This window comes from Lethenteron reissneri, chromosome 12, assembly GCF_015708825.2.
Source record: "Lethenteron reissneri isolate LAM-NWPU_2019-01 chromosome 12, ASM1570882v1, whole genome shotgun sequence".
In the NCBI taxonomy this organism is placed as follows: Eukaryota; Metazoa; Chordata; class Hyperoartia; order Petromyzontiformes; family Petromyzontidae; genus Lethenteron; species Lethenteron reissneri.
The window spans coordinates 12,723,042-12,742,914 of NC_083790.1; the positions used below are offsets into that span (position 1 = coordinate 12,723,042).

The window sequence follows — 19,873 nt, forward strand, 5'->3', positions numbered from 1 at the left end:
TGTAAAATTTGTGAGCGTGCCATCAGGAGTGCTTGTTATGCGGTATAATGTGTAACAAACTCATTTTTTGCGCTATCGGTAAATCGGCCATCGGGCGTGTGGTGTCTCTAATTATTTATCACCGCAAACAAGCCAACACTGGAACCATTACGCTTGCAAAAAAGCATTACCACACAAGAATAAATATCGATGCTAAACCAACGGAATGTGTGTTATTAACATTCAAATCCTGCAACACCTAATGGATTGCTTAGATCATTTTGCTTTATTACATTTTAATTGCTAATAATTAAACGTGACGGCAGAACCCTACACAAGTGGTGGGTCTGCCAGGAAGAAGACGAAATGTAGTAATGGAGGTGTACCGGCTTCATGTTTCAATCACAGTGACAAATCGTGACAGAAAGACCGTTACTACCCAGCTGCTTTTGCTTGTTGTTGGGGAAAAAAAAACTGCCCCTCATTTTGATTCCCGCAGGAGAGGAGGACTGCCTTGCCTTCGTTAATGGGCAAAGTCACCTGCCCACACTCGGAAGATTCATTACCCAGCCCGTGGAGGCCCAGTTTGCCTGGGGGGGGGGGGGGGGCGGCAGATGTGTAGAGAGCCACTGGAAAGTCACAGTTAACTCCTTCACTTGCAAATTCCTTCAACGCAAACAAGGCGATCACCTTACTCACTCGTGTCTATTCTATCTCAGGACAAGACAAGGCGCCCTACCTAGAGCCGCTTTTTTTCGCAGCCTTTAGGACCCCCCCCCCCCTCCCAAGTGATTTATTAAAGTAATAAACGCCATCAACTTGTTTGAATGGGCACGCGAGACAATCCCATTGTTTACGTGGCGCAGGGAGCGCGGCCGTATTGTCTTTCTCCAGCTGGCAGGGTTATATACATACACACAGATTGATTTCTCAAGGACTCATGAAACCGCCAACCCGCCAACCCGCACCCCCCAATCACTCTGACCCCGCCTCCCCCTCCACCATTCCGACAGCGAGAGCGGGGAACGTGGCAAGATTATTTTCTGGAGCTCAGCCCCGGACAGCTCCGGCTGAAATTAAGCCCTGTGCACACGTACTGGAGGCAAGCAGTTGCGCATCTTGTAATCTAAGAAACAGCGTGATCATCACTGGCAAGAACAGCACATAATGAGCTATGCCACGGGTGAAAGCAGCTCCTGATTAGTAAATCAAAACACCAAAATGCACCATGCATTATAAGGCACTGTAAGACGGTCACAATTTTAAATGCTTGGTAAATAAGAGGAACATATGAAGCAAATTAAGTGCACAGACTGTATGGCTATTTAGGCTAAAACATGAGCCTAATCAGCTGCAGGAGATGCAGTGGAGACACTGGATCTCTCCTGGAATTCCCTGAGGCGGTGGCATGCAAGTGTATGTGTGCATGCTTTGCATATGGATGCATGCGTGTGCAAGTGCGTGCGTGTGCATCATGAGTTAGTGTGCGTGTACTTAGCAATTGCCTGTGTGCACGTGGTGTATGTGCGTGCGTGCACGGGTATGCAGAGATACCTACAGGCAGCAGCCCACCAGATGTGATCCTGGGCACGACCAGAACATGTCAGCGGGGAGGAAGAATTTACGTCTCATTCACAAACACAGCTGCGGTCACAGGAGCCCTGGAGGAGGAGGAGGAGCAGCGGTGGTTCTGAGCAAAGCCTTCCCCGTAGCGTCCGCTCCGTGCTCCCCTCAGTAGTCTCGTGCATTGCAATCGCAGTAAGCCTGTGCATCACAGTAAAGCGCGGCGTCGGTCTTCCCAAAACGCGTTTTGATCCGCGTGCTGCGTGTTCAAATCCTCCGCACAACTTGGGAGCGGTCCTCAATCGAGGCTGACTTGGGGGAGAGCGCGCGAGATGATGTTGCTGGTGGCCGCACGCGCGACGTTTCAGCGCCCTTCGCCCGCTTCGTGCACTTCTCTGAACCGGCTCATTTTTTTCACGCAGCAGCTCCTCTTCGTTCCGGCGAACGAGCCCTTACGGAGGAGCGCAGCACAACATCCACGCCAATCAGCCCTCATTTGATTTAATTCTAGGACTAGTCGGCGCCGTGCTCCCACTTCGAGATAAAAATAATTTAATGCAAGTAACGCCCTGGGCTAAACAAAATGAACGTAGCTCCTCGAGAACGACGACAGCGACCGTCGTTATTGGCGTTGCTGTGGAATCCCGGCGGTGGTGGCAGCGGCAGCGGCCGGACCGAGCGAGAACAGCTGATGTGAGCGCACACGGCGGAGCGCACGTCGCCCCAGCTCTGCACGACGAGCGAGCGAGCGGCTCGCAGCTCTGCGCTGCCGCCCCACGCACTAATCGCGCATTCTGTTGCCTCGAGCCCGCGCCGCACATTCCAGGGCCCCGAGATTATAAATAACCGGCGCTGAGCTGACGGCCTCGGCACGGTTTGCTGACCTCACTGGGCAGATAAAAAAAACGCAGAAACGAGTCACAATCCCGCCTGATTTCGACCAAACAAATGTCCGTGCGACCCCCGATTGGCCGCCAGCCATTCACAGTTACCAAAACGTGAGCCCGTGACCAATGAGTAGCAAGCAAATCGAGACCAACGCGGAAGAGTAAAGAGTCGAGAGGAAAAAATTGCACGACTTCATTCCCCCACGCCCTCCGAGTAAAACGCGTTTCTCCTCCCCAGCACAAATTCTCCCAACGTGGAGGTTACGAGTGCATAATGCTTGGCTACACACCGTGCCGCGTGTAAACCAAAACAATACTCTCCTCTTAAGAGATTTGGGCATAACACACACACAAAAATAAGCCCACAACTCTTACTTATGGATACGTACGCTCACGTGAAATGTTATGATGCATTGGTAAGAAATGCTAAAGGTTGCATGTTTGTGATCTCTTCAGTTTCATAATCGATTTTAGGGTGTTCGTAAAGTGTCGTACACCCGCCTCCACCGACACAGCCAATTAATAAAGCTGTCACGTGAACAAACGTGGCCGATTGAGGAATGCTTCAGCACACAGGCCTGATGATGATGATGGCAGCTGTAACTACCAGCAAAACGTCGCACTATGCAATTGTTAAATATTTGTGAGATTTCCCTCCAACATACCGAAGAGCTGAAGCAATAATACAATTCTACGTTTGTGCGCGTGCATTGATCGTCGAGAAGAATTGGTTTACAATTGCAATTTGCACTTGTAAACTTTATTTGTTAGTGACTTGCTTACCTTCACGATACTGTGCACACCTAGCAGTGCTTTGTATTGCTCCTGTAACGTTCAGATATTGACATGACAACTTTATTCACTAGCCGTGTCGGGTGGAGGAGGGTAGAGGACACACACCTCATATACACGATCTGACCCAAAACTCAATTATGAATCACAATCAAAATACGTATTTATATTGGAGGAATCTGATGAGCTATAAAGCTCCTTGACACAGATATCAATTAGGGGCGGATAAGAACGTTACAACAACAATACAAAAATATAACAATAGTGCAAAGTACAAGAAAGGTAAACAAATAACACAAACACATAAAACTAAACCATCCCCATCCTACCAGGCAAAGCCCACTGAGGTGTTAACTTATTTTCAGAAGCCACCTGGCCCCAAATGATAGCTCAACAAAGTGGCCCATCACTTGGACATTCATAGCAACAAAATAATCTCAATAATCTCAATGCATGTGATCCTAAATGTGGAGGGGAAAACCCGGAGGACCCGGAGGAAAAAAAACCCACGCGACCATGGGGAGAGAGAGACACGCACGAAGCCTGCGTGCTAAATAATGTTCACGTGCAGGATGAGCAAAATAAGTTCATCCCATGCTCCACATTTGGTGACAATGATCACCAGGATACGAAGATGGTACCTTAGCATCAAAGGCGTTAATTTCAAAGGAAAATAAATCAAGGGTCTAAATCCGCGCACTGCATTTTGTGTTAATCCTGCACACGGAACACCGTTCGCAGGGTCAGTAAAAAATAATTAACCCGAATAAAATAATGCGAAACAACATGGGACCTCCTTTGCCAGTACCAAAATATGAGAATAGGTTCCATTGTTTTTGGGCTGTACGCCTTTTGGCGTCCTCTGGTCTAACACCGTTTGAGATGAGGCTCAAAAGAGAAAGCTGTCTCTGGTGTGGACAAATCAGTTTCAAAAACAATGCATATATTATCAGAGTATGTTTTTTGTTTGCATTTTGACCACAATTATTGTGGTTAATACAGACATGATTCCTTGTAAAAGGTTTCAGTTTGGTGTTTTAACAACTTAATACCTGTTTTGTTGCCGGATAAAAGGGGAAAAACCTATTCTCAATGCGAAACTAATTACATTATGTTTGTGAGCACATGCAATCATCATGTGAATGATTCCCACGGATTAAGTAATTTATAAGAGAACACATTATTTTCATTAGCAATGCCTCAATGTTGACTGCAGACAATTACTGCATCAGCAAATTTACGTTCAAAAGTGCAAGGTTGTGAAAAAAACGTGTCAACAGTAATTATTTAAAGCCGTACGCCAGCACTCCTTGAAATTTGACTACAATGCTTGTCTAATTGGGACTTCCTTACAAATAAAATTACATTTCATACAATAGCAGCAACTTGGGGGGTTCCGTGCTGCTGCTGCTGCAGCCGTGAGCTCAGCTGCAGTCGCCTTCTTGTAAGGTCACAATTCACCAAAAAAATGTTGACCGCTGCGCTTGGAAACTCTCCGTCCATCGACGACTGCACATTAACACAGCAGTGCTTCTGTCCTCGCCGAGAGAAATTTGGTCAACAAGTATGAGCAAATAATTCCAAAAGGGGGCTTCAATACATTTATTTCCGAACCGACGCGCGTTACATACAACCGTCGTGTGTTCATATAATTTGAAAGGATTTTAAATGTCTGGGTGGGGGTTGATGACATGAGCAAGCTGTGCATCGCAGAGTCTCCAGGTCTGTTTCATTGAGCTCCGGTGGGAAGTTTGTCAAAAGGCCAAAGGTTCACATTTCCTTCTCTTCAGCGCATGGCTTGAATGGAGTTAAAAATAACTCACAGACACCTTGTGAAAGACCCAAAGCAGAATATCCCTGGGCTTTAATCTTCTACGAAGCTCATGGTCCACCATAAACTGCATCCACTGCACAAACCACAGCAGTAGAGGTGGATACCTGATGCACAAGTGGAATTTTTTTTTTACTCTCCAGTAGTAGTGTGTGCCGATGGACGCAATGCCCGATCCACACACACGAAGGAGCCATCAGAGCGATTCACTCTGCTGCTCCTGACGCGGTTATTTGGCTTGACCACCTTAACGTGAAATTGCAGCCGTTGTTGCTCTGCATCAGCATCAGCCATACGAAGGAAGAAGTGCCATGGGTTCCACAAGGGCAAGTGCCCAAGCGTCGACAGAAATCCGAGTTCTAAACTCCCACACGAGAGGCGGTGGGCACATCCTGGCGCTCGCGTCAATTACAAAGCGAGAGGGAGGAGGGTGTGAACAGTAGAAGAATGGGAGAGACGGCGATGAAGAATGGGAGAGATGGCGAGCCGGGCGTGGACGGGCGGAGGGGTGGAAAGGAGCCTGAGCTGGCGGCTGGTGGGGCGGATTTGCAAGCCCAGAAGGGCAATGATCCCTTGGGGCAATGGGCTTTGTTAACCCTGAACTGCGATGGCCCACAGGCACGGCAGCAGGATGGGAGGGAGAAGAGCGATGGGATAGAGGGTCATGTCGCGAAACTGCAGAGTAGATGTACTTGCAGAAGAGTGATGCTCTGGCAGTGCACACAGCCTGTTGTGTTGAGAGTCAATATCTCATCTCAAACAAGGTGAAGGGTACAACTACGTCTTGATCATACGGTGGAGAGAATAAACACGTTCCCAAGGTGTAGTGCCCTGCACTGCTAATTGTATAAGCACACCGCGCATGGCATATAATTACACAATTTGTAGATTAGAGTAGAGAGATTGCTTGAATTGCAATATTTCAAAACTGGAACGCACCATTTTGGCAAGTCAGACAAATGCTCAACAATTCGAATTTTCCACATCATCTTTAGAACACTAAATCCTTCAAGTCACCACTGGACACACGCCGTGGTCCCCCTGCACACCTCTTCATTCACGGAACATGAAAACGTAACATTTTCAACCCGCCAAAAATCCATCCATCTAGAATGGCATCAACACAGTGTGGTTGCCGACAGTGACGAATATGCTAATGGTGCATTTTAAATGGTTAATCTGCGCATTAATCCTGGCTTCCTCACAGCCCGTAGCTGACTAAGTCCGTTAATCAGACACATATACAAAATACAGTAATGTCCTTAACCTTGTGTTCTGCGGCTGGAGTCGGCTGGGGCTGATAACGGCTGCTCGAGCCATTCGTTTCCTTGTCAGCTCACGTTGCTGCTGCTGCTGCCTATCAGCTGAACGCAGCGGCGTACTGCTGCTTGCTGCGAGCGCTCACTCTAAGTGCGCGCACGACGTGTGACGCCGCGTCTTTGAACGGGGGAGTCATCGCTGTAATATCTACACTGACCAACGTTGACCGTGCACTTTTATGGACATAAACTAAATATACGGGATTTTCCCCACCACAACGGCATTAGACCGATGGTGCTGCACGTATCGATCGTGAAGAATCACACAATTCAGCAACTGTACACAACCGTGTTAGCTTTCTGCGCTTTCTTTCCAAGGTTTCAGCGGTTCCAAGTATTGCCGGTAATGGACTGACGTGCCTGATTGACTCCGCTTTTGCATTGCGAGCATCTTTAACAGAGAAGGAACAGAGGTCACTGCAGCGAGGCTGCCGCCGCCGCTGCCACTGACGCCGCTACTGCCGCGCAGAACATTCAACATAGAATCACTTTGACAGACATATTTTCAAAACAGCGATTTGAATTAAAATCGTTTTACACACATCGCCACTCGCTCTGTGAAGAAAATTTGTATTTGGCGGAATCATGGGACCTCAGGCGAACTTATCGAGTCAGACGACGAGAATTGCTCATTACTGGAAGCAATCACAAACAGCACTTAATTTGATGCAAGTTACCATTCGAGTGCCTATGGCTACCTACAAAAGGCTCATCCACCGCTTTCATAAGAGTACATATGAGCTGACTGCGTGTGGCACACATTGCATTAATATCAGCACAGTATTATATAACACCGAGTGCTTCAGAGTCAGGAACACAACATTGAAATATTAAGTCATTATAATGTATCGGAATTGCTGTTATTTTACTTTGAAACGTTTCCAAAACCTTATCAACTCTTTCCTTCATTATAGTAAGGATATTGCGCCCTTAAAACATCACAGCAACTGCTGTAGCATTTATCGAGTTATTACGATTCAAATGAATCTGTCAACAGACATATGGAATGGCTTTCAGCAAATGCCAATGACAAGACGTCTGTCAAGGAAACAATTAAAAGGGTTTCTTAGACTGGAGTCGTGACAGTTCTACACGCACTGTAACTTTTGAGTCATTTGTTCTATCACACATACACACGAACAAACCAAGTAAGCCAAAGATCCCCCATGTAGCCTTTAACAGATTATTGGAGCAAGTGCTGTTAGCGAGCGCAATTTAAGGCAGCCACGTGCGGCACACGAGGGAGTGGGTGGCCAACACCACGCCTGGCCGCCTTTGTCTTCACATTGCTGATGTTTATACACCGCATCAGGTATTCATTTAAGGATGAGTCGACCTAGGGAATGCTCAGGACCAGTTCAGAAATGCATTACTGATGTTGGCCGTGAGCGAAAATTGAACCCGGGCCACCCAGTTTGTAGCCAAGTGTGCTAACGACTACACTACCGCTCCCTACTAACATACACGAAAGACAAAGATCCCCTGTAGAGCCTTAAAATACTGTTGGGGCAAGTGCTGTTAGCGAACACCTAATGAAGGCCAGCACAGCACAAGTGGCAGGCCTGCACCACGCCCAACCACCTTTGTCTCCCTAGTGGCAATGTTTACACAGTGCACCAGGTACTCATTTGAGGCTGAGTCGACCTAGGAGAGGCACCAGGACTGGTTCATACAATCGTCACCGGTGTTGGCCGTGAGCGGGAATCAAACTCGCCGGGTTCATAGCGGAGCACGCTCCCCACTACCCAACCGCTCCCCACTAACACACACACACCCACAAATGCACCAACACTGAACCAAATTGTAAATTTCACCATTTTGGCTGCACATGAAACCACCGCAGCATGCAGGGTTGTGTGAGATGAGGCATCGACATGGGAACGCCTTCATCCAGCAGTGGACTGGCTATGGCTGACGACGATGGTGAAACGACTGGGAGCAATAAGGGCTGTTGTGTGGCCCTGTGTCCCGAGACCACACGTCTTTCTTACTCCCGTCTCTTATCGGTGTTTTTATTTCTCCGTCTGAACAACTCAACTTGTCAGATGAAACCACAGCACAAACATTTCCACGCAAGTGAAGTGCGCAATTCAAAGCCAACAAAAAATGACAAATCTCTACCAGAAGCAGACACTCTGCATTCCGCTTCTGTGTCTGTCTGCACAATATCGCCCCCCACACCAAGACAATGTGGCCTTTGCAAAAAAAAGTAATACCACCAGGCACGCCGCTCAGAAAGAACCCCATACTGTAAAAAAAGCATCAGTGAACATTGTAGCTTGCACTACATTTCTAAAGCATGTCAATTTCTGCGAGTCTCTGAGCCCTGTATTATAGCTGGCTCCTGCTGCTGCCTGTCGCCGTGAGAGGACTCTCACGTATCTGGATGAGGCAGACCACGCCACGCTCGTTACAAAACGTTGAAGCAAATTTTGCAAAGAATCTCTCAGCACCCGTATACGCCACAGCGAGATTTTAACTACCTCGCCTGAGATACAGTAGGTCGTGGGTTCGATCACGACCCTGACGCCTGTATATTTAGAGTCTGTATGTTTTCTCTCTCCGTGGTAATGTGTATTTTTCTCTGGGTCCTCCAGTTCTTCCCTATACATTTAGAAACATGCGTTTAGAGTATGTGGCTTTGTTTAGCTATCATTTGTGGACAGGTCGCTTCTAAAAAAGAGTTATTCAGCTCAGTGGGCTAAAAATAGTAGCAGCAATAGTAAATAGGAGATGGGTGGGGCTGGTCCCAGAGCAATGTTTTTCAACAGTATGTATTTAATATATAGGAATTGAATTCATCATCATCATCACATCATGATCGATCCACTTCTGGATGAACGCCTCACTAAGTGGTCGCCATTCTTCATGGCCGTATGATAAGAACAAAGGAATAAATCCATCAGCTGCACATGGGCCGATTTAATCCCTCCATCTCTGCATCCGTAAAGTCTCGACCACAGGCCGGCCGCCCGTCGTTCCTCCGAGGCCTTGGCGGTCCCAGCCCAAGCCCACGAGGTAACCCAGCCCAAGCCCACGAGGTAACCCAGCCCAAGCCCACGATGTAACCCAGCCCAAGCCCACGAGGTAACCCAGCCCAAGCCCACGAGGTAACCCAGCCCAAGCCCACGAGGTAACCCAGCCCAAGCCCACGAGGTAACCCAGCCCAAGCCCACGAGGTAACCCAGCCCAAGCCCACGAGGTAACCCAGCCCAAGCCCACGAGGTAACCCAGCCCAAGCCCACGAGGTAACCCAGCCCAAGCCCACGAGGTAACCCAGCCCAAGCCCACGAGGTAACCCAGCCCAAGCCCACGAGGTAACCCAGCCCAAGCTCACCCAGCCCAAGCTCACGAGGTAACCCAGCCCAAGCCCACGAGGTAACCCAGCCCAAGCCCACGAGGTAACCCAGCCCAAGCCCACGAGGTAACCCAGCCAACTTCCCGGCCTCTCGGCATCACTGCAGGAACATCACTTTGCTTGGACGTATTCTCGACATTTGGTATCGTGAGCAATTTATAAAAATGTATTCATTTGATTCCCCAAAAGGTGTTCACGCATCCGACTAAAGCACCACGAGCGCCCCCCCCCCCCCAACCACATTGCGGAGTCAATGTTCTGTGTGTGCTGCACAGCTAATAGACATCGTCTCTACGGTGATGAGTATCTGTCGTTAAATTCCAACATTGCTCTTCAGAGAAATACACTTAATCCACTTCCCATTTTGACATTCGTACGGTGCACGCGCTGTAAACGCTCATGCCTGCAGAGCTATTAGATGTGTTCGCGTTATCAAAAGGGAATGCAAACGGTAAAAAAGGCCTCATTCAATAATTAGTTCACACGAATGTGCCTGAAATTGGTCAAAGGAAGCTCTTGAAGTGATTTTATACTCAAAATAAATGTAGAGGCAATTTATATATATATAAAACACTTCATCTCCTCGTGTTCTCCTCTGCAATGTATTTTGCGCTGAAAATAACCGAGCCATTAATGAGTTAAATGTAGCTAGAGTGCACAGTGGGTATTGAGCACGGGCGGGGAAGACACGTGCATCGCTTCACGTCCATGTTAATCTATCGCATGTTAACTTCTATGTGAGATATTTGTGCTATCTTTAAAAAAAATTGTGACGAGGGGGGAAAAAACATGGGGGTGGAGGGGGGTTATTGGTCTCAAAGCTAAAATAGTAGAAACCAACTTAAAACATAATAAACATTACGTGCTTAAAAATAACTAAAATGTGGAACAATTACACACAGGTGGATTACAAAAAAGACGATGCACGTTGACTTCAGGACTTTCATGAAGGGAGAGGTGGAAGCCAATAACGACACCACAACTTCAACGTTGAGACGCGAAGACGTCTTGAAGGAAGAGCCCTCCCTCTATTTTCTTTGCTGGGGCCCGCCCGCACGGGTGACTGTCCTTCGTGCAGGGTGCACGCGCGGTGTTTACGGCTGCGGCTTCTCTCGTCGCGAGAACAGACACACACGGTAGCGCACGAACACCGACGGTCACGGGGCACGTCACCAACGGTCACGCACGTCCACCCAGTATATTGCCTTCTTGGATTATCCCCATTTGCTCAGCACACCTGCCACTGAGCTGTGTCCGTTTGACAGTTCAATCCCTGATTTTGAGCACGTTATTCTGGCAGGAAATTAACACAGCAAAGCATAGCATCTGCTATTAAGTGAATGGTGAATCGGTCTCCAAGACTACGCATGTGCACCAGTGTCAACCAATATGCCTTGCTTTTTTGGAAAAAAAAAATCTCAGTTCATCCTGATCGTGCTTTCCCCGTGTCGTGTCACAACACAAAGTATCTTTTCCCATGCATAGTCCCATGGGATGTTGGCTATCAACAACAAGGCAACTCCTATGACTAATTGGGAATGGGACGCAAGCGTAGGATTGATCACCCTGTCGCTGGCCGCCTTTGGGGAGGGTGTATAGTATGAAAGGCCGAAACACCATAGGACCCAAAGGTTCACTACTGACGATGCGCTCCCCAAATTTCACCAGGCTCACTGTTCATGAACTCTTGGAAGTGCTTGCACAAAGGATAGTAACATCTCATCCTGTGTTCTTTGGAATCTGAATTTTCGGAATTCTCGCGGAGGTTCGTCGCATGACAGTCAAAACCTACAATTTAATTCCCAGAGCTTGAACTCGGTCAAATGTGCAGTTATTGGTGACCAAGCCCAAGCCATCAAATCACTTCACCTGAGGACCCGGTTTAAGCAGACCCAGCTGCCGGGTTTCCAATCGAGGATTTCAGCCATGCCGGCTCAGCGCTCTGCCCGCTGTGCCACCAAGCCACCTCCGTGTGCTACGGAGGCAGCCGGGTGACTGAAAATGTTCATGCATCCTAAAGCAGTTTCTCTCACCCAGGTCTCAATTTCACCCTTTCGCGTTCCAACGACGTACGTGTACGTCGTCAGTTTTCTTCTGATTTCATTCCGATGACGTACATGTACATCATTGGAACGGAACCAGAATAAAAACTAAAATAGCTTTATTGGCATCGAGGCCCCCACAAGGCCATGCGGGAGTGCATCGTGGCACAGTTTCGCTCCAGATATTACAGAGCGCGGTCATGTCGCTGCGGTTCTCTGCGGTGAGTATGATGTCTTTAAAAACAAAAAAGAACAAAAGAAACAAACTGCATGAGAGCACAAAGCTAATTCACATGCAGATTGGGACGCAGCCATAAACAATAGACAAATTGCACGTGTTTTTATGGAATGCAATATATATATGGGAAGGGTGAAACCGGCAGTATTTCATTTTTACCGAGGCAGGGCAGCAAAGTGGCAGATCTGAACAAAACGTGTCCTCGGCTTTCAGTGAAATTAGATAAAAAGTGAATGAGAAAAAAAAGTGTACACACAAAGCAAAATGATGGAGCAGGTTTATTCGGGAAGATTCCGCCCATGACATTTTGTGACGTTCCATTGGAGAGATTGCCCTGAGACCGAGCCACTGAATATATCATCCACATTGTGCGACTTGTCAATCCATCTCATCTCCGTGGCTTCAATCGTTTATGAAACTTGACAATTATCTCCTACAGCAAGCATAGATTTATATGGAAACAAACCAGAGGTGTATATTAACTTATTTAGGTTCCCCCAGCACTGCAAACTTGCCTTTTCTACATCACCAAACCATGGGAATACATTAACTCTCTCCTGCTCAAGTATTTAACGTAGAATTGTGTGGCCTATAAATGTGACACCGGCTCATTTAAAAAGTTATGAGAAAACATCAAGAAGAAAGCCAACCACAACAATTATTCATAATTGTGTGGTCGTGTCCCTACGGTTCTCTGCGGTGAGTATGATGTCTTTAACAACAAAAAATTACAAATTACACAAACTGCATGAGAGCACAAAGATAATTTACATGCAGATCAGGACGCAGCCATAAACAATAGACAAATTGCATATTTTTTATGGAATGCAAGATATAAATGGGGAGGGTGAAATTGGCAGTATTTCATTCACGTGGTACTCAAATTCTAAATGTTGTGGATTCACTCTTCAAACACACCGCTGGGCTGAAGAAGTAACTCACTGGCGTTTTGTTAAAGTGACAATTTTTTTACTGATTGGCCGTGTCGGGTGGTAGAGGGTTGCGACACATTTATAATAACGTGATCTAACCCAAAAACCTTTATTATGAATAATACTGGTCGCGAAAGCCTACGTGTTAAACTCACAACAATTATATATCGATGGGGTCTTCTTGCCAGTATCCAAAATGATGAAAAATAAGAATAGGTGTTTATCCTTTCTGGCAATAAAACAGGATGTTCAAACATCACACAGATGGCTTTTCCAATGCATAAAGTCTGCATTAACCACACGTACTTGTGGAAAAACATGCAAACAAACATGCTCTGATCATAATATACAAGCATTGTCTTTGAAACTGATTGGCCTACACTAGAGGCAGCTTTCTATATGGCCTTGTCTCACCACCAGTGTTGCAGCAATGAAAGCATTTTCAGGTTGATTGCTACCGCACACGAGCCAAGCTAGACACAGCACTGCGTTTAGTTTATACATACTCATGAGATTCTGAGCAAAGAGGGCTTTCAAGGAATATCACTTTGATGAACAGTAAATGCATGGCGAGTTGGTGCCAATATACAAATCTACAATAAAAAAACACTTTTCCCTGCAAAATTACTTTTCTTTGAAAAGTGATCCATTATTGTTTTCCTCCATTGACTCGTCAGCAAAATACGAGTTGTTCAACAGTTGAACTTCCCAGTAGGGTAATGGTGCGATTGTTTTTGCAACTTTTATTTGATTTTGAAGAGTGATGCAAATGCACATGAATTAGAGGGGGAGTGCATCATTCCCGCCCCTCATGACGAACCCACGTCAATGTCACGTGCAACACCATAATCACAGGTGATTTATCACAGGTGATCATGGTGTTGATCTAGTTCAGAACATCTGGCCATGGTGCCCACTTGACATGGCAGTCCTCACAGCACACTTTCTCGGGGCCGATTAGTTTGCACTGCTCATTAAAGTGGCAAGCAGGCATCGCCGAGCACGCAGCGGTGGGTACTAGTCACTGACATGCGTATCCTGGTTCGGGAGCAATCTAGAATAAGCACCGCTCCCTCTTATAAAATTCACGTTTGAGGAAATATACTGCCCTATGGCGGAAGTGACATCGCCTGCGAATGAATGGAATCTGCAGATTTAGCCACCGACCGAAAATACTAAGGCCCACATGCTACGAAAGTATTTTATTGCACGACTCTCCATGGGGTGTGAGAACCCAACATAATTCAGCAGTTTAAATAAGATATTTTATATTACAAGCGCTGTCTTTAGACACATTAAAAAATGTATGAAGCCACAATCATACGGCAACAATTTAAGGGGCGAAAGCTATCGCATGGTTATTTTTTTAGAACAGTAGCTCGAAATTAATTTTACATTTATCTGCACCTGTGTACATTAACCATGAATAAGTGAATGGCTCATTGAATAAAAACATGCTTATTTATATTAAGGCAATGTCCCATCGGAGCAGTGTCTCTTGCAAAGGACATGATGAATACCGAGTGGAATGGCAAAATGGGAGTGATATGCAAATGCGCCGGAGATAGGCAAGTCATTTCACAGCAGTGAATGAAACGCAAAATAGACGTTAAAAAACGGAAGGTGAAATATTCAAACGTTGCACCTCTACTAGGCTAACGAGTACATTATCATTTTCAAGCCACCAGCATGCTTTGCTGCAAGTCTTTGGCAACCGCTGCCTATTCTAAACGGAGGACTAACAACTCGCTGTAATCGTGAATTACTTGCCATACACGTACGCGATCATTATTGGTTCTGAGACCATCGCGCATTAACAAGGAGAACCGAAGAAAATATCCGACACAAAGAGGTAGGTAGATAGTAAGATGCGCTCGCTTGGAATTCCACCTGTGCTGGCAGCATGGGCAACACGATGGATCACGTGGATTAAGCACAAGCAAGTGGGATCAGACGAATGCTTGGGAGACAGAGTGGGCGGGCACAGGACCCGTCGCCAAAACAGGAATGGCAGCCAAAACAGGAATCACACTCAAGAGGATGATGCCCACCCTGGAGACGGAGTGATGAGGTCAGCTCATGGCTGAGCTATTCTGCTCTTCCACTCGCTTACTCAGGAGAGCTTCACCAAGATCTCAAGACTTTTTGTTCAGCAGAGTCCTGCCGAGTTTTCGCAGTTGGGGGGGCGACATGGCCGCTGTGTGTAATCCCAATTAAGCCATTTGCATGTTATCTTTCAGCACTGGGATGTTAAGCTGTTCCAGTTATGTTTTAAAGTATTGTTTGCTTAGGAGAGGAAATGGCAGAACCCTGACGAACCCGTGCAGAAGAAATGGAAAGCGTATAAACTCCACGCAAAAAGGTACCCAAGGCAGGAATCGAACCCAGGTGCTTCTTGCTGCGAGGCACGAGCTACCCTGCTGGCCCATGTAAATTAGCGCGATGGGTATTGGCAATCTGGAGACCACACAAGAATGGTGATGTCACGGGGACATGTTCAGCCAGCATTGGATAGAACAGGGTTCATGACATTCCTGCTGCTGCCGATGATGCTGCTGCAACCAAACAAATAATACATAAGCCGGCAACTCTCAAACAGACGTTAAACCCGTCGTGCATTACATGCGTGACGACTCCAAGAAGAGTATTAACCGATAGTGCCCATCGTCCGACGCATTGTTACCGCGTGCGACGGCACTGCGAGTGAGTGCAACACTATCGCGGGCAAATATGTTCCCGGGGCCGTCCAACTCGCCACCCGGCTTCCCGGGGAAACCTCATCATCGCGCCTCGATGAGAGCTGCAGAGTGGGGGAGGGGGGAGAATTAATTTGCCGCTCAAATGGCCCAGACTACCTGGCCAGCACTTTGTTACCCCAGGGGAGCATGGCCATGCCAGATAAGGAGCAGCCTTGATGGGGGGTGGGAGGGTGCGGGTGGGGGTAATGGAAGGTAATTGGAAAAGATGGATTGAGGAATCTGGGTAGAGATTAAAATCTATAGAGGGTTGGCTGGGAGTTGGGGAAGATTAGTAAGAACGGTTTAGGACTTGATGGGCAAACGTGTGCCGTGGGGGTGTGGGTAAACATGTGTGTGTATGTTTGCATTATGCATGAAAACATTACAACTATACACAGCTGCGTCATCGTTATCAGTATAAGATCTCATTTGGGATTGGGGGATTTCCCCAATTCCGCTTTTTGTATCCCCAGCACTGCTTCTTCTTTTCATACGACTAATGTAGATGCAGAGCAAAAACTAAAATTTACACACAGATGGTTAATCCAGGCAACCAAGTCAGAAGCAGCAGTGTTTCATCATCGCTGTGATGTCTCTCCTTCGTATTTGTGAATCGGGCATTGTGTAGCAATATGTTGTACGGTCTGTTCTGGATGACCACAGTCGCACACTACTACTGGGGAGTTTAAAATGTTCCACTTGTGTGCATCGTCAGGTATCCGCATCTGCTGTGGGTTGTGCAGTGGATGTGGCTTTAGGGTGGACCATGAGCTTCGTGAAAGATCAAACCCCAGGCATCTTCTTGCGTTGGCTCTTTCACAACAAGGCGGTGTTTTGCGACTTATTTTGAACTGCATTCAGCTCGCCAGGCTTCACCGTGGGTTGAACTCGCATCGTTTAAGGTTGAAGCACATGGGCCCAAAGGGGGCTTGGCGTGACTTCAAGCGATGGCGAGGGACGTTGCCGAGGTCTTGATGAATGGGAAGGCGACCGTTTTCCTCGATTCGCAAGACTTCCCGGAGCGTTGCAGCGTCGCGGCGGGTGGATTGCACTTTCAGGTGTGATCCCCAGGGCCCAGTGAGGGATAAACTATCGCCCCCCCCCCTCCGCCCCTCCCTCCCCCGCAGCGGACACAGCACACCCTGGCGGCTGTCATCATCGTCATCACCATCCATTCTCTACACACCGCTCAATTCCCAGCTCTTTGTCAATTCACCGCGAGTTGAAGACCTTCCGGCGCCGTGTCGGCTATGGGGGCCCACCGTGCAGTTTGGCGAAGGGGGGCCCAGGACCAGCTCAGACATAACTCACCGACGACATTATTCTTGGCTGGGGTTCGAACTCAGGTAACTGGGTTCATTGCAAAAAGTGCTCACCACTGCCCCATTGTTTCACCTCCAACAGCTGCATCGTCATCATCATCATCATCATCAGCCAGGATCTATTCCCTGCTGGATTTGAGACTTGATTTATATATGATATCATCAGTAATATATGCGGATCAGCTGTACATCAGGCATTATTTAGATCATCGCATTTTTAGTTTTTATAATTTTAATCCAAAAAAATCCGAAAATATAATTCCGTATTAAGCCATTATCAATATCACTAAAATAAAAACATTATTTTATTTACACCACTTCAGTTGTTACAAATATTTCAACATGGATTCTCAAATACATGATTTTAAAATAGGGTTCAGTGAGCCTCACAGTAACTAAAACCTGTAATATCTACGGAACCCTTTCAAAAAGTGTCAGATCATCGATTAAATTTCATCTACGCGCATTAGGGTGCCATTCAAAATGCAAGTTCGTTGTTATTTTCAAGGTCACGCCCAACGGTCTCATTCATGTCCTTGCTAACCACCTTCAGCCACGGTGAGTTTAAAGGCACTCCCACGTTATTTCCTCCGATTGCTCAATGGAGTTGAGTAGACGCATCGCGGTCATCACACACACGGGGCGTGGGGGTACCGGGGCTTAGGCGTGGAGAAGAGGGGATCCTGATCACCCCGTGAATACGAACCGATCACAGGGACATGCTTCCGCCGTCGACTTTTACGCCACGAGTAACAAATCGAGAGGGCAGGGTGCGATCCCCCAGCAAAGTGAAGCTTCACGTTTCAAAATGCACGTTGAGTGGCTCCCCAATCAATGTACATCGAGCAGCACCCAATCGTCTAACATTGATTATTTTTCTGGAATCATTCACAATTGTACCAAATCAGACACCATTTATTTACGTGCATATATTAACTTCCATCGCAGTTGGGACGTGTGTTTTCATGCACTATTGTATGACACCTATTTATATATACTGTATTTATATGGGCAGTCGACGACTTACAAACGGATTACATTCCTGAGACCCGTTCGTAAGTCGATATGTTCATATCTCAGTGTTATAAAATGTCATCATGGTTCGGTGTTATAAAATGGTCGGTGTTATAAAATGTCATCATGGTTCAACAAATACGGGAACGATGATTAAACTCATAAATAAGAATAAATATTGTGCCTTTGCATGTAATACCGTAACGGAAATAAAATACAACAATATAAATTAACATGAAAATAAAAACTATTTCCTTTTCACGTCCCAACAATTGCACACACACGGGGGCATACACGCTAATGCACGCACGCACACACACACTCACTTTCTCACACAACAACCGCCATTCGCCACTAAGTGGCGGTGACGTCACCACGACGCTTGTGCCAGGCTATGTGCCACGTGAAGTGTCGAGGCCACGTTAAGTGATGAACGCCCGCTGGCAGGAGGTCACGAGGCAGACCCAGGTGCCACGGGTTGACTGACTGAGACGACTGGCTGATGCACCACCTGTGCTCCCTACTGTGCCAACTTGCTGTGCTTTAGCCACCCGGCGCTCCGCTCGTTGTTGTGAGCGTCGCTCCTCCGCCCACCGTTGTGTGCACACACACGCACTCACTCCCAGCGGGATGCTGGGACTCATTTACATCTGGTGGAGGATCGCTCTGCCGAACAAAAGAATTCTGCGGTTTGGTTGGTAAGTACGGCCTGCCGTTCGATAGTCGGATGGTTAAAAATAATAACGTCTCATGGAGTATCGTTCATAAGCGCGGATGTTCACGAGTCGGACGTTCGCATCTCGGGGACTGCCTGTATATACTTGTGAGAATTTGTACGTTCCCTCATTTCCACTTCCCAATAACAAAACAATGCAGTACTGTGATAATGATGCACCATGAACAACTCTCAAGGGTTTTTGTTGTACATAAAATAAAATTAAAAAGTTAACGGCACTATTTGCATGTGCGTATATAATTACACGTACGTGATCAATAATGCCGCTACGTTTAAACAGAAACAGTGGTGCCTGCCAATTACAGTCCCAAAGTGCCGCATGTTTATACATCATTTATACATAATGTTTATACATAATTTACATGCCCAACAATACGATAATTATCATGAACCCAAATACCACCTTGTGATATTATGACAGAGAACCCCTTCCTAGGAAAACACACGAGGATTTACTCCGAAAAAGCTCGCCAGAAACACTCCATGCAATTTAAATAATTTGCTTATATTTACAGTCTATTCCAAAGATCACAATCATCATCCTTCCAAGTATTACTTGCTACGTGCACGCCCGGGGCTAGGCACGTGGGAGTATCATCTCGGCAAGAACATAGGAGGACGCGGTAACAATGTGCCGCGACGATATTTATGCACAAATTGGCCACGGGCGCTCACCAGCCTGCCCGTGCAAACGATGTCGTGGATTTTTGTTTACGTGCACACAAATTAGCGGATGAAATGAGTTCACTAATGGTCTCACACAACGCATAACCAGCTTGCACCGAAAGGACGCATCTTTAATCTTGAGACAAAAACATTAAGCGCCTGGCCATAACCAAATAGGCCAAGAGGAGTGGTGCGGTAGAAAAAAACATTAATATCGCTATCAACAGGCCGCCGTGAGTTCCAATTATGGTCAGGGTTTGTTGACTGAAACCATGATGCCTCTGGAGTGGATACAATGAAATCAACGGGGATATTTCAGTAGAAACAGTGGCCCCCAATTAGAGAAGTGTGAAATTTACACGATTGGGTAAAGTATCACCCATTGGGAAAAATACTGTCCAATGATCATACAAGTGTGGGTGATCCTACTACTGTATCTCTGAATATCTCGTGCAC

The 19,873-nt window shown here is 46.8% G+C and overlaps 1 protein-coding gene across 9 annotated transcripts in view; it reads right to left on the reverse strand.

The window, feature by feature from the left end:
• LOC133341919 (ras GTPase-activating protein nGAP-like) overlaps positions 1-19,873 on the reverse strand; it is a 625,061-nt gene that overhangs the window by 111,444 nt on the left and 493,744 nt on the right. Inside the window, exon 1 of one of the 9 annotated variants that reach the window (XM_061550758.1) lies at positions 1,538-2,333. The exons of the other annotated variants lie outside the window; for them this stretch is intronic. Coding sequence (XP_061406742.1) covers positions 1,538-1,611 — 74 coding nt within the window. The 5' untranslated portion in view covers positions 1,612-2,333. Of the gene's footprint in view, positions 1-1,537; positions 2,334-19,873 lie in introns of those variants that run through there. 9 annotated transcript variants of the gene reach the window in all.